Raw genomic sequence first — 12,610 nt, forward strand, 5'->3', positions numbered from 1 at the left:
GGCCGCCTTTCCACCGCACAAATGGTGCTCAAGGCGCTGCCCCCTCAAAGTGCCTCGCGTACAGCCAGGTCTTTAACGATACATATATATACATAACGATATATGTCGAGAACAAGCCTGTTTGGCACATCCTCCAATGATGGTGGTGATTCTTGAAGAACATCTGCTGTCAGGCCAGCAGCCGCAACAAAGGGACCAATCCCTCCAGTGTCATTCTTCTTTTTCTTCTTTCTGACCAAATTGATTGATGTTACCCTGTAATTTGAAGAAAAAAGGTTCAATATATAATGACAAGTCACGACACTGAAATTGATAAAACAAGCGGTAGGGGCTTAACTTGAGCCTAGGGTTGACTTACTTTTTCATTAAGTTTCAATCAAAATACTGAGAAAAGTTCCCATAAATGCAATTAAATATTCACATAATCATAGGATCAGCATGTATTTTTCATTTCCAATCAAAATAATATCTCAATCCAGTCACAATTCCCCAGAAATGTTCATCAAAATGATAACAAGAGGCCCAAGGGCCTGGCGCTCAGCTGAGTTAATATCATTAATATCTTCCCGGTGTTTAGTTCATTATGCATGAAAATGGCATGCTCCATGGTATTTGATATCCTTTTGCGTTCACTACGGTACCAATGTTTTTGGTTGACATAATTATGCCACTGTTCATTCCTTAATCCTGACCATAATTCGGGTGAAATCATCGTATGAAAATATTTACCGAAACATGAAGTTTATGCCATGAATGAGGATACTCATTGTCATAGCCTCGTTTAAAAGTACGAAGTATTTTCCCGCGAATATTCAAAACTGCTTGGCTCCTTGCCAGTTAAATAACATGTGACTATACACAAAATAAAAAACTTTGATGGAAATTGTAAATCATTTTTTTATCTATCAGGGGAAACAAGCTGATGATGAGCAAATAAATCATTCATGAGAAATCGTTTTGTTGCTGAAGCTTGCATGACGAAGTTAATGCTAAACCTTTTCTTGTGCTCTACTGCGCCACCGTAGTCTTCTATTTAGACCAGCGATGACGTCATTTCTGGTGATTCCCTACGTTGTCCAATGAGCGCTTTTTAAAATGTGCCATTTGGTATTGTACAGAATGCAATGTATTTTTTCAGCGCTGCCAGTTGCCGAACAGAATGCCGTAGCTCCCTCAATTGCCAATCAATTTTTATGGGAGTGACATTATTGTATTGCTTAGAATGTCTACTTTTTACTCATGAAAGAATCGTAGAACTAAAACATAATAGGCGAACAGAATCATGCCGATTCACTGCACATACTGTGGGAATTCTCCACTTCAAAATACATCGGCGATGTCATCGCGAACAGAGCATGCACTTCCGATATCGTTTTCACAGAAATGTGGCCAAATTTTCAAGAACTAATTTCTGAATTTAGTCCCTAAAGACCTTATGACTACCACTGAAACGAACTGGTGATAATATCGCCTACCAGACTACTTTTTAAGCAGAAAATTGGGTACTTGAGTGTCATTGAGCTCCAAGATTATTGCACATGGCGTAAACAACATGCCGCCATTTTGTCTCCGCTTCGGTATTTCGTACGCCGCTTATAATGCACCTTCTCAATTAAAACCAACATAATAAGGCCTTACATCGTTGATTGAATAGGAACACCACACAAAACACAATAAAGTGGGGGTACAATCGATTACGAAGCTGAAGTGAACAGTGATTTATTCCTGGAGCTACTGCTTTTGTTGTGTAGCTGCCATGTTTTGAGAACTGGCAAATAGGAGACTTCATTGATGGCTGACGTCATCAGGCGGGAATTTGAATCGGCAGAAATAATTAAAAGGCAGGTAGCGCCCTCTCCTGTTAAAATTTTGAACTTTTTCTCAATAAAATAGATTTTCAAGAATTTTATCTTAATATTAGAGCATATTTCGACTAATTCTGCTGCTCCTAGGCCGATATAGGCCAGTTTTCTTCATGCACTCTCGCTCGCAGGAAGTAGGTCGAATGGCGACAAATTTTGTTTTGAAAGTAGAGTTTGACCAGAAGTATCCAGAAATGCAAAATTGAAGTCTCTAGGTCTTACGGTTACAAAATGTGCACCATGGGTTTAACGGACGGATGGATGGATGGATGGATGGATGGATGGACAGACGGACGCCACTGAACAACTTATTTGACAAGCTTGGCTGACTTAGTCAGCTGAGCTAAAAATACAGAGAAAACTCACCCTGGTTTTCTGTCAAAACGTCTACCATAACAGATGAACTGAGCGCAGGAATCTGGGTTTTTCTACGAGTCTTCGATCGTCGACATCAATTAGAATTGGACAAAATAACTCCACAAAACGGCCAGTTCCAAAAGCACGTTGACATTGAGAATCAAAATATAGGAAAATACCACTTTCTAACTGCTCGTTATGACTAATTTAGATTGGAACTATGTTTTGAAATGAACGTACACACTCTACATACATTTGCAAAACGTCCGTCACATTATCAGCCTCGGCTGAAATGCATTAGGGCAATGCCTTATGTGTAGCACGTTCAGTACATTACAGAGACAGGTAGGATCGAGGCCATTTTGCCAGTTTTGAGCAGACGACAATTTCCAGCTTAAAATTGAAATCGACCAATTACTGCCAATTACGGGGCGTTTAGTCTTTCTGCTGTAAAAAGCTATAATCCTATCGAAACAAGAGTTAAAAATATTGGTATCCTGGCACATTTCCTGGCCTAACTACAGCAAATTCTGAAGGAAATGCAATTATTTTGCTGGAACTACTTTCGGCCAGCTCCAGTACAAACCATAAGCTACGCTGCAAAGCCAGCATAGCTAGAAATAGAAGAACAATAAATAAATAATACATACAGGTTAAAAAATGATTGTTTATTTACAAATTATGATTCTACAAGTCAGTTCCCCTATCCGAGAACAGAACAGTTGCGCCCCGCAAATCACAGATCGAATACAGGTCATGTGACCATGTGACGCTTCCGGGAAGGGAGCGTGCTACAATAGACTCAACCGGACTCGATATGGATTCTGGGAATCCCGTCGGTGATCAATGAAGCGCAGGGTGACCAGTTTTTAAGTGTTGATTTATCATAGAAATAAATTTAAGATTCCTAATCCAAGTATGTCATTTGAATCTATGATGATTAGAAAAACTTACCACGATCTTTATTTCGATCATGCAGTACGATTTTTGCATGAAATTTTAACTTGAAAATGTCCAAGTTCTCCCATTGAAACCACTGCCGTTATCTTGTAAAAATTAAGTTATGCGGGGTATGATGAAAGGCATCATCTGATTGGCTGCAAAATTCTCTGACATTTATTGCTTGTTTTAGCATGTTTGATGTACAGTAGGGTCAGTTAGAGCAAGCCTGGGTAGATTGCGCCTTGGTACCGGACTTTGGCAGTTGTATGTTGGCGCTATACATCGCGAAAGTCGGACCCAATTTTGCAACACGTGACCACCCTGTGATCCCTGGATTTTCAAGTTTTGGGATTCAATTCAGTTTCGCCAGATTCTGAGAAATATCACTGAACTTCAACTGCCAGAATCTCAGATTCTTTGTGTAAATATGTACATACTATATACCAGCATTAAGCTTAGAACAAGCACAACGCAATGCGACTAACACTGAACAGTTTACATGTACAGCCTGAGCTGTGCGCAGCGAAATGTGAGACTGCACTTGCTGCACTCGCCGATCTTTTTCAAGGTCATTTTGTGGTAGCAAGAGGGTTAATAGTGGCACTTTCACAGAACAATCTCTGTATCTCAGAGATGTCCTACTTTTGACACTATTGAACAGTCTCCCTGATTTAGAGATACATTTTAATAGTGTCACAGTCAAGGCCAATGAACAGTCTGTGTCTTGGAGTTGTACTTACATTTTAAAATAGAGCCACTGTCGAGATCAAAGAACAGTCCCTGTGTCTCAGACTCAGAGATGTGCCACTTTTGACACCAATGAACAGTCTCCCTGTTTTAGAAATAGTACTAGCACTAATAATGCCAGTCAAGACCAAAGAAGCGTCTCAGAGATGTACTTACATTAATAGTGCCACTGTCAAGACCAATGAACAGTCTTCGTGATTCCGAGTTGTAATCCAGGGATGTTGGGGCAACTTGAAAGTAAAGGAAGAATCATATTGAAAATTTTTGCGATTTAAAGCCATCAAAATCAAGTCGCACGAGTCAGAACTGGGAAGCCTTATTCAGCAAACTAACCAAGTTATCAGTTTTATAGAGCTGTTGCGGAAATCTAGGGTAGTAATCTCACTCTTCTGCTATTTCTTGTCACAATTATTGTGCAGCTCCCCAGGGAACATGGAATATTGGTAGCATTTCCCCCAGACTTACCTGGCATACTGTGGCAGATACTTGGCCAGTACTGACCAGTATCCCTTTTCAACCAAACTCGCACAGTCCTGAAATAACATGAAATGCCAAATAAATTGCTTTCGCCACTTTGGGGTACCCACAAAACGAAGCATACAAGCAGTGTTCGACAGAGACAGGGTGCCGATAAAATAAGAATACTGCTTGAATGTGTGATCTGAGTCACCAGATTGCACGAGTTGATTTTCTCCGGCCTTAGAAAGCTCGAGACTGGAGGTCGAGAGCTTTCAGGCCTGAGAAAATTAACGAGTGACGAGGATCACACACGGATCACACACAAGGGCAGTATTATACCACACATATTCCTATAAATACCAAGGAAATTTTGATTAAAAGGCAATATTTGTAATTTTGTTGACCAAAAATCTCTTCATCAAGACACTTGAATATCACAAGGGTTGCCCGAAAATCATTCGAGCCGACCGTGGAACGGAAAATGGACATATAGAACACATGCAAACGTTTCTTCGAGAGAACAACAACGGGAACGATGAACGCAATTTTCAGTACGGAAAAAGTACTGCAAATCAGCGTTTAGAGTCATTTTGGGGTATACTGCGAAAGCAAAATGCTGAATATTGGATTGCCATATTTAAGGAATTGGAAGGAAAAGGTCATTTCAGTGGTGACAAGAAAGACCAGCAGTTGGTACGATTTTGCTTCATGAATCTGATACAGGTAACGACATTATATATATATATATAACATTACTGTAAAATCGGACGGATCAGAATGTCCATCCCACTTTGGCAAGGTTTTGTTGGTTACTGAAAAATTGGCAATGACCATAAATTGAATTAAAAGGGCTGGCCATACATGCAAACTGAATGAATTTGAGATTGCATTTTCACACTAAGTTTGGCCCTAGGGTCGCTTATTGGGCGTGTTTTTGGTTATACGGCAAAGGCATCCGGCACTACTAGACAAAGTAATCTACATATATTATATTGACAAAGTAATTTACGTGTTATTTATACATTTCTCAAGTAGGCGGTCTCTGTTTTAGCAATCATAGCTTTCTGTATTTTCAGGAGGAGTTGGACGAAGTCTGCATGCTTCGGAACGCATACAGAATCAGAAAGTACAACAATACCAATCTCCAACACGGACGACCTTTTATGATGTACTTCGTGCCAGAGCTGTTTGATGCTGAAGACGGCCTTTGCGATGTTGATGAAATGAAGATCGAGCTTTGCCGGGGAGAGTGTTCCCTCAAGTCTCAATTTACATGTTACAAGGACATGTATGATCTTTGCTGCTTACTTATGAACGAACGTGGTCTTGCGATGCCAAATGATCCAGATGAGGCTAGAAACCTGTACATAACACTCAAAGCTGTCATTGATACACCTTTTAACGCGTGCTAGGTTCTTCGCGCTTTGCAGATATATTTCTCGCAAACGGCGCAGCCCAAAGCCCTCTGTGCTCTACACGATTTTTGAGTCCGACATGATCTGTATGGCTACTCTGTCGTTAAGGGTACATGTTATGGGACGGGAACTTGCTTGGTCCTTAAAGCTGAACGGCATGCATAAAACCAGCGCATTGCACATTACAGCCACTACTGTAAATATTTTAATGGGTAACCCGGCAATTGTTTTTCTTCAATCTAAAATCCTCACTGGTCCAACGATTCGATTAAGAGAAACCAAATTTTGAAGTAATACTGGTATGCCAAATAATTTTGGGTCCGGCACAGCGGTCCAAAAGCGATGTGACATATCATGGACATTTACTTAGTGGAGCCGGCTATACATGCTAGTCATGTTAGTCATTCAATCGTTTTTGGAGCCCATTGTGTTGTCCCACTAAAACCTGGCGGATAACGTTAGGAAGTGCTGGTTTTAATAATATTTAACAACAGATAAAATGTAATCAGAACATTACTGTTTTATTAAATAGATACGCGTACCAAGCTATTCTGTTTTCATGTTGATCGTACAGTTATTGTGCATAATAAAAAAATAATTTCTATCACACAACTTTTTTCCCCGATTGTTTTGTAGTAGTATCCATCCAGCATTATCAGCAACAAGCCCTACACAATTACGGCTAAGGATGGCTTTTCCCTGCTATTATTGATGGTTCTACTATCGCCGAATCGGTAGATGTCGTCCTAGGTAAGCGTTAAGTTTACTCAGGACCAACCTGGGTAAGACTAAATGTTACCCAATATCGTTCTGGGTAAACTTTAGACCACTAAAGTTAGAAATTCGCGCACTTTCCAACCTGCGGTCGAGGTTGCTGAAAAACAGTACGTGACTTGTGTTACTGCAGAGGGTTTAAAACGTTATTTGAACTCTGTCCCATAATTTCGAGACGGTCACTTCACATCTTAAGATAGAGAAATAAAAAAGAAACTAGTGGAGGTCGTCGATGGAAAATCAAAACTCCGTGAGGGGCAAAACTGGATCCAACAAGAGGCCCATAGGCCTGGCGCTCAAATGAGTTGCATTTATCGTATCCGCTTGAGCTGGACAGTGCCATGAAATGGTGAGGTATTCCAAATGTTGTTGTGGTAATTGTATGTTTTTTTTTCCTTTAGAAATTCCTCAGATTCTAAAGGTATCTGGGCACACCACACAAATACGTACCATTGCTCTGTAGTATTTTGCTTCCCCAAATGTGAAATGTACGTAAATTGAGTGGTTAAAATTGCAGTCTCGGTTTGAGTGTTGAATGGCCTCGATTTCGTAACTCGATCGCTCGAGATAAATAACTCGATCGCCCAAGTAATATCTCCATCGCCCGAGATGTTAGTGGACCCCCGTTAGGAACCGCACACTCACGTGTACCTAATGCTTTAATGCGCTAAGACACTGCATTCACGACAGATCACCGTGTGATGAGGAGATGATTGAACTTTAGATTTTGACCCCTAAACTAGGACTAAGGGATATGAAAGGGGCACAAACGTGTGAGTAAGAATCCGTATTTCGCTATCTGTGATTTGGACTATCAGTTTCGATCAGATATTCAGACCAATTGTTCTTTTATGCAGATCAGACCAACGAACCCTACTCGATGATGCCAGAAGCTCAAAGCAGATGTTTATGTTGGACTCGATATTAAAGACCCCACTTTAACACACCTTTTTATCGTCTTCCGTGTGTTCATCCCTGAGTTTGAAGGCTAAGCCACCCACACTGATACGTTTAGAAGACGATGAGCATGCTGACGAAACCAAGAAGTCTACAGTTTTGATGTAAAAGTACCGTGAGTTAGTCCGATTTCTGAAGATTTCGACATTGCAGAGTCCTCGATTCCTGGAACCGAGGTTGTTGCTGTATTGATATTACGTACAACACACTGCCGCGTCATTGAATTTTGTGACCTGGAGACGAGGTTGCCTGCCAGCCACACCTGCAGAGCTACGCCGCTATAACAGTGAGGCTCCAAAAGGGGATTCACGTCCAAGATGAGTGGAAAAGAGAATCGAAATACAAGCGCGGGAAATGATGATGGCGCTGAAGATGAGTTCCATTTAGGTGACGAACCAAATCAAGATGAGTTTGAAGAGGACGATCAACATCCTAGTGAAGATAGAAGACAGTTAAGGAGTGGTTTCTCAGCCCAGATGAAAGGAGCGGAGTTGAAGCAGCTCAGTCGTAGCAGATCCGCTTTGACCGCCCGAATTACTGCTAAGAAGAATTGTTTATCAAGACTAATGGAAGGTACCGATACCGATAAGGTGAAAACAATATTGCGGCAAATGAAAGAGCTGATGGACAAGTTTCTTGGCTGTCATAATGAGTATCAAGCACGACTTCCTGTGAAAGAGAGAGAACGGGACCAGGCCTACTGCGACACCAGATTGGACGATTATGAACAGTTTGAAGCCGAAGTCGCGGGTTGGTTGGATACAATGGTAGTCATGGAAACAGAGGGATTGACTCAACCTGAAACTTCGAGAGGAGTATTTGGCCGAATTGACGTCCGTGCGTCGCCGTTTACACCAGCACATCAGTCAACGAGAATGTCGGATCCGTTACCACCAGATCTTACAATGATTTCAAATGTAACACAAGCTACCGAACGAGCACTTTCAGCAATTGCTGACACGCAAAGGGATCTGACGAAACAAATGAGGATTCCTAGAGCCGAACCAGAGATATTTGGTGGAGATGAGACCAAGTTCCGTGAGTTCTTCATTGACTTCCAAGAGTACGTAGCTAAATGGACCGACACGGACAGAGAGAGGCTAACACAGTTACGAGCATACACGTCAGGAACACCGCATGAATTAGTGCGTGGCTGTGTCCATCTGAGACCTGAAGAAGGGTACGCAGAGGCTCTTAGACTACTAGAAACAAGATACGGAGCACCGTACGACACCAGCAGAGCATATATCAGGAAAATATCAGCCTGGCTGAAGTTGAGTATGAAGGCTGCAGAAGATATGGATCGATTTGTAAATTTGTATTTTCTTTGTGTCTTGTTGAAAAATAAACATCGCATCCTTTGCTCAAGATCGTTTTGAGCCATAATTAAGATCTAGATGGTGCATTTGGTTTGTGTTGATGAAGGATGGTACGGTGGCTGGGAAAGGACATCACATGATTTATTTTTTTTCAGCATAAATTTTTTTTTTTCATGAAATATCTCGATCGATGGACTTATTATCTCTATCGATCGAGATATCATCTCAGGCGATCGAGTTAATTATCTCGGGCGATCGAGATATTATCTCAGGCGATCGAGATATTATCTCGGGCGATCAAGTTATTTATCTCGGGCGATCGAGATATTATCTCAGGCGATCGAGATATTATCTCGGGCGATCGAGTTATTTATCTCGAGCGATCGAGATATTATCTCGGGCGATCGAGTTACGAAATCGAGGCCGTTTAACATTCAACATGGATGACACCGTGAAAAGTCTGTTCCATCTCGGGCTTAGTCAAGCTGAAATGTGCTCTGTTCTCGCTCAGAGATTCGATTATAATGTAAGCGAACGGCAATTACGTAGAGTTCTTTCACGGCTACGTTTGTACAGGCGGAAGACATTTTCCGATTTAAATGATGTTGTCGACTTCGTGAGCGGAGAGCTAGCTAAATCGGGACAGCTTCTTGGCTACAGATTTATGCACTTGAAATGCATTACCAATCCATTAGTGGTCAGCAAAGAAGCTGTCAAAATAATTCTGAAGCATCTTGACCCAGAGGGTGTTGAACTGAGAAGGCGTAGGAGACTTGTGAGAAGAAGATATCGTGTAAAGGGGCCTAATTATGTGTGGCACCTTGATGGCTATGATAAACTAAAGCCATTTGGTATCTGATTACATGGCTGTGTTGACGGGTTTTCAAGGCACATTTTGTGGCTTGAAGCATACAAGACGAACAGTGATCCCGCCGTCATAGGCAGTTACTTCATCAAGACACTTGAATATCACAAGGGTTGCCCGAAAATCATTCGAGCCGACCGTGGAACGGAAAATGGACATATAGAACACATGCAAACGTTTCTTCGAGAGAACAACAACGGGAACGATGAACGCAATTTTCAGTACGGAAAAAGTACTGCAAATCAGCGTTTAGAGTCATTTTGGGGTATACTGCGAAAGCAAAATGCTGAATATTGGATTGCCATATTTAAGGAATTGGAAGGAAAAGGTCATTTCAGTGGTGACAAGAAAGACCAGCAGTTGGTACGATTTTGCTTCATGAATCTGATACAGGTAACGACATTATATATATATATATAACATTACTGTAAAATCGGACGGATCAGAATGTCCATCCCACTTTGGCAAGGTTTTGTTGGTTACTGAAAAATTGGCAATGACCATAAATTGAATTAAAAGGGCTGGCCATACATGCAAACTGAATGAATTTGAGATTGCATTTTCACACTAAGTTTGGCCCTAGGGTCGCTTATTGGGCGTGTTTTTGGTTATACGGCAAAGGCATCCGGCACTACTAGACAAAGTAATCTACATATATTATATTGACAAAGTAATTTACGTGTTATTTATACATTTCTCAAGTAGGCGGTCTCTGTTTTAGCAATCATAGCTTTCTGTATTTTCAGGAGGAGTTGGACGAAGTCTGCATGCTTCGGAACGCATACAGAATCAGAAAGTACAACAATACCAATCTCCAACACGGACGACCTTTTATGATGTACTTCGTGCCAGAGCTGTTTGATGCTGAAGACGGCCTTTGCGATGTTGATGAAATGAAGATCGAGCTTTGCCGGGGAGAGTGTTCCCTCAAGTCTCAATTTACATGTTACAAGGACATGTATGATCTTTGCTGCTTACTTATGAACGAACGTGGTCTTGCGATGCCAAATGATCCAGATGAGGCTAGAAACCTGTACATAACACTCAAAGCTGTCATTGATACACCTTTTAACGCGTGCTAGGTTCTTCGCGCTTTGCAGATATATTTCTCGCAAACGGCGCAGCCCAAAGCCCTCTGTGCTCTACACGATTTTTGAGTCCGACATGATCTGTATGGCTACTCTGTCGTTAAGGGTACATGTTATGGGACGGGAACTTGCTTGGTCCTTAAAGCTGAACGGCATGCATAAAACCAGCGCATTGCACATTACAGCCACTACTGTAAATATTTTAATGGGTAACCCGGCAATTGTTTTTCTTCAATCTAAAATCCTCACTGGTCCAACGATTCGATTAAGAGAAACCAAATTTTGAAGTAATACTGGTATGCCAAATAATTTTGGGTCCGGCACAGCGGTCCAAAAGCGATGTGACATATCATGGACATTTACTTAGTGGAGCCGGCTATACATGCTAGTCATGTTAGTCATTCAATCGTTTTTGGAGCCCATTGTGTTGTCCCACTAAAACCTGGCGGATAACGTTAGGAAGTGCTGGTTTTAATAATATTTAACAACAGATAAAATGTAATCAGAACATTACTGTTTTATTAAATAGATACGCGTACCAAGCTATTCTGTTTTCATGTTGATCGTACAGTTATTGTGCATAATAAAAAAATAATTTCTATCACACAACTTTTTTCCCCGATTGTTTTGTAGTAGTATCCATCCAGCATTATCAGCAACAAGCCCTACACAATTACGGCTAAGGATGGCTTTTCCCTGCTATTATTGATGGTTCTACTATCGCCGAATCGGTAGATGTCGTCCTAGGTAAGCGTTAAGTTTACTCAGGACCAACCTGGGTAAGACTAAATGTTACCCAATATCGTTCTGGGTAAACTTTAGACCACTAAAGTTAGAAATTCGCGCACTTTCCAACCTGCGGTCGAGGTTGCTGAAAAACAGTACGTGACTTGTGTTACTGCAGAGGGTTTAAAACGTTATTTGAACTCTGTCCCATAATTTCGAGACGGTCACTTCACATCTTAAGATAGAGAAATAAAAAAGAAACTAGTGGAGGTCGTCGATGGAAAATCAAAACTCCGTGAGGGGCAAAACTGGATCCAACAAGAGGCCCATAGGCCTGGCGCTCAAATGAGTTGCATTTATCGTATCCGCTTGAGCTGGACAGTGCCATGAAATGGTGAGGTATTCCAAATGTTGTTGTGGTAATTGTATGTTTTTTTTTCCTTTAGAAATTCCTCAGATTCTAAAGGTATCTGGGCACACCACACAAATACGTACCATTGCTCTGTAGTATTTTGCTTCCCCAAATGTGAAATGTACGTAAATTGAGTGGTTAAAATTGCAGTCTCGGTTTGAGTGTTGAATGGCCTCGATTTCGTAACTCGATCGCTCGAGATAAATAACTCGATCGCCCAAGTAATATCTCCATCGCCCGAGATGTTAGTGGACCCCCGTTAGGAACCGCACACTCACGTGTACCTAATGCTTTAATGCGCTAAGACACTGCATTCACGACAGATCACCGTGTGATGAGGAGATGATTGAACTTTAGATTTTGACCCCTAAACTAGGACTAAGGGATATGAAAGGGGCACAAACGTGTGAGTAAGAATCCGTATTTCGCTATCTGTGATTTGGACTATCAGTTTCGATCAGATATTCAGACCAATTGTTCTTTTATGCAGATCAGACCAACGAACCCTACTCGATGATGCCAGAAGCTCAAAGCAGATGTTTATGTTGGACTCGATATTAAAGACCCCACTTTAACACACCTTTTTATCGTCTTCCGTGTGTTCATCCCTGAGTTTGAAGGCTAAGCCACCCACACTGATACGTTTAGAAGACGATGAGCATGCTGACGAAACCAAGAAGTCTACAG

At 41.3% G+C, this 12,610-nt stretch overlaps 1 protein-coding gene across 1 annotated transcript in view; it reads right to left on the reverse strand.

Moving 5' to 3' along the window:
- LOC135494455 (WD repeat and FYVE domain-containing protein 2-like) overlaps positions 1–12,610 on the reverse strand; it is a 113,122-nt gene that overhangs the window by 91,850 nt on the left and 8,662 nt on the right. Inside the window, exons 2-3 of the mRNA XM_064782449.1 lie at positions 4,374–4,441; positions 4,065–4,138 (exon numbers count right to left, since the gene is read on the reverse strand). Of these exons, the coding sequence (XP_064638519.1) occupies positions 4,065–4,138; positions 4,374–4,441 (142 nt within the window). The remainder of the gene's footprint in view (positions 1–4,064; positions 4,139–4,373; positions 4,442–12,610) is intronic.

This window comes from Lineus longissimus, chromosome 10, assembly GCF_910592395.1.
Source record: "Lineus longissimus chromosome 10, tnLinLong1.2, whole genome shotgun sequence".
NCBI lineage: Eukaryota > Metazoa > Nemertea > Pilidiophora > Heteronemertea > Lineidae > Lineus > Lineus longissimus.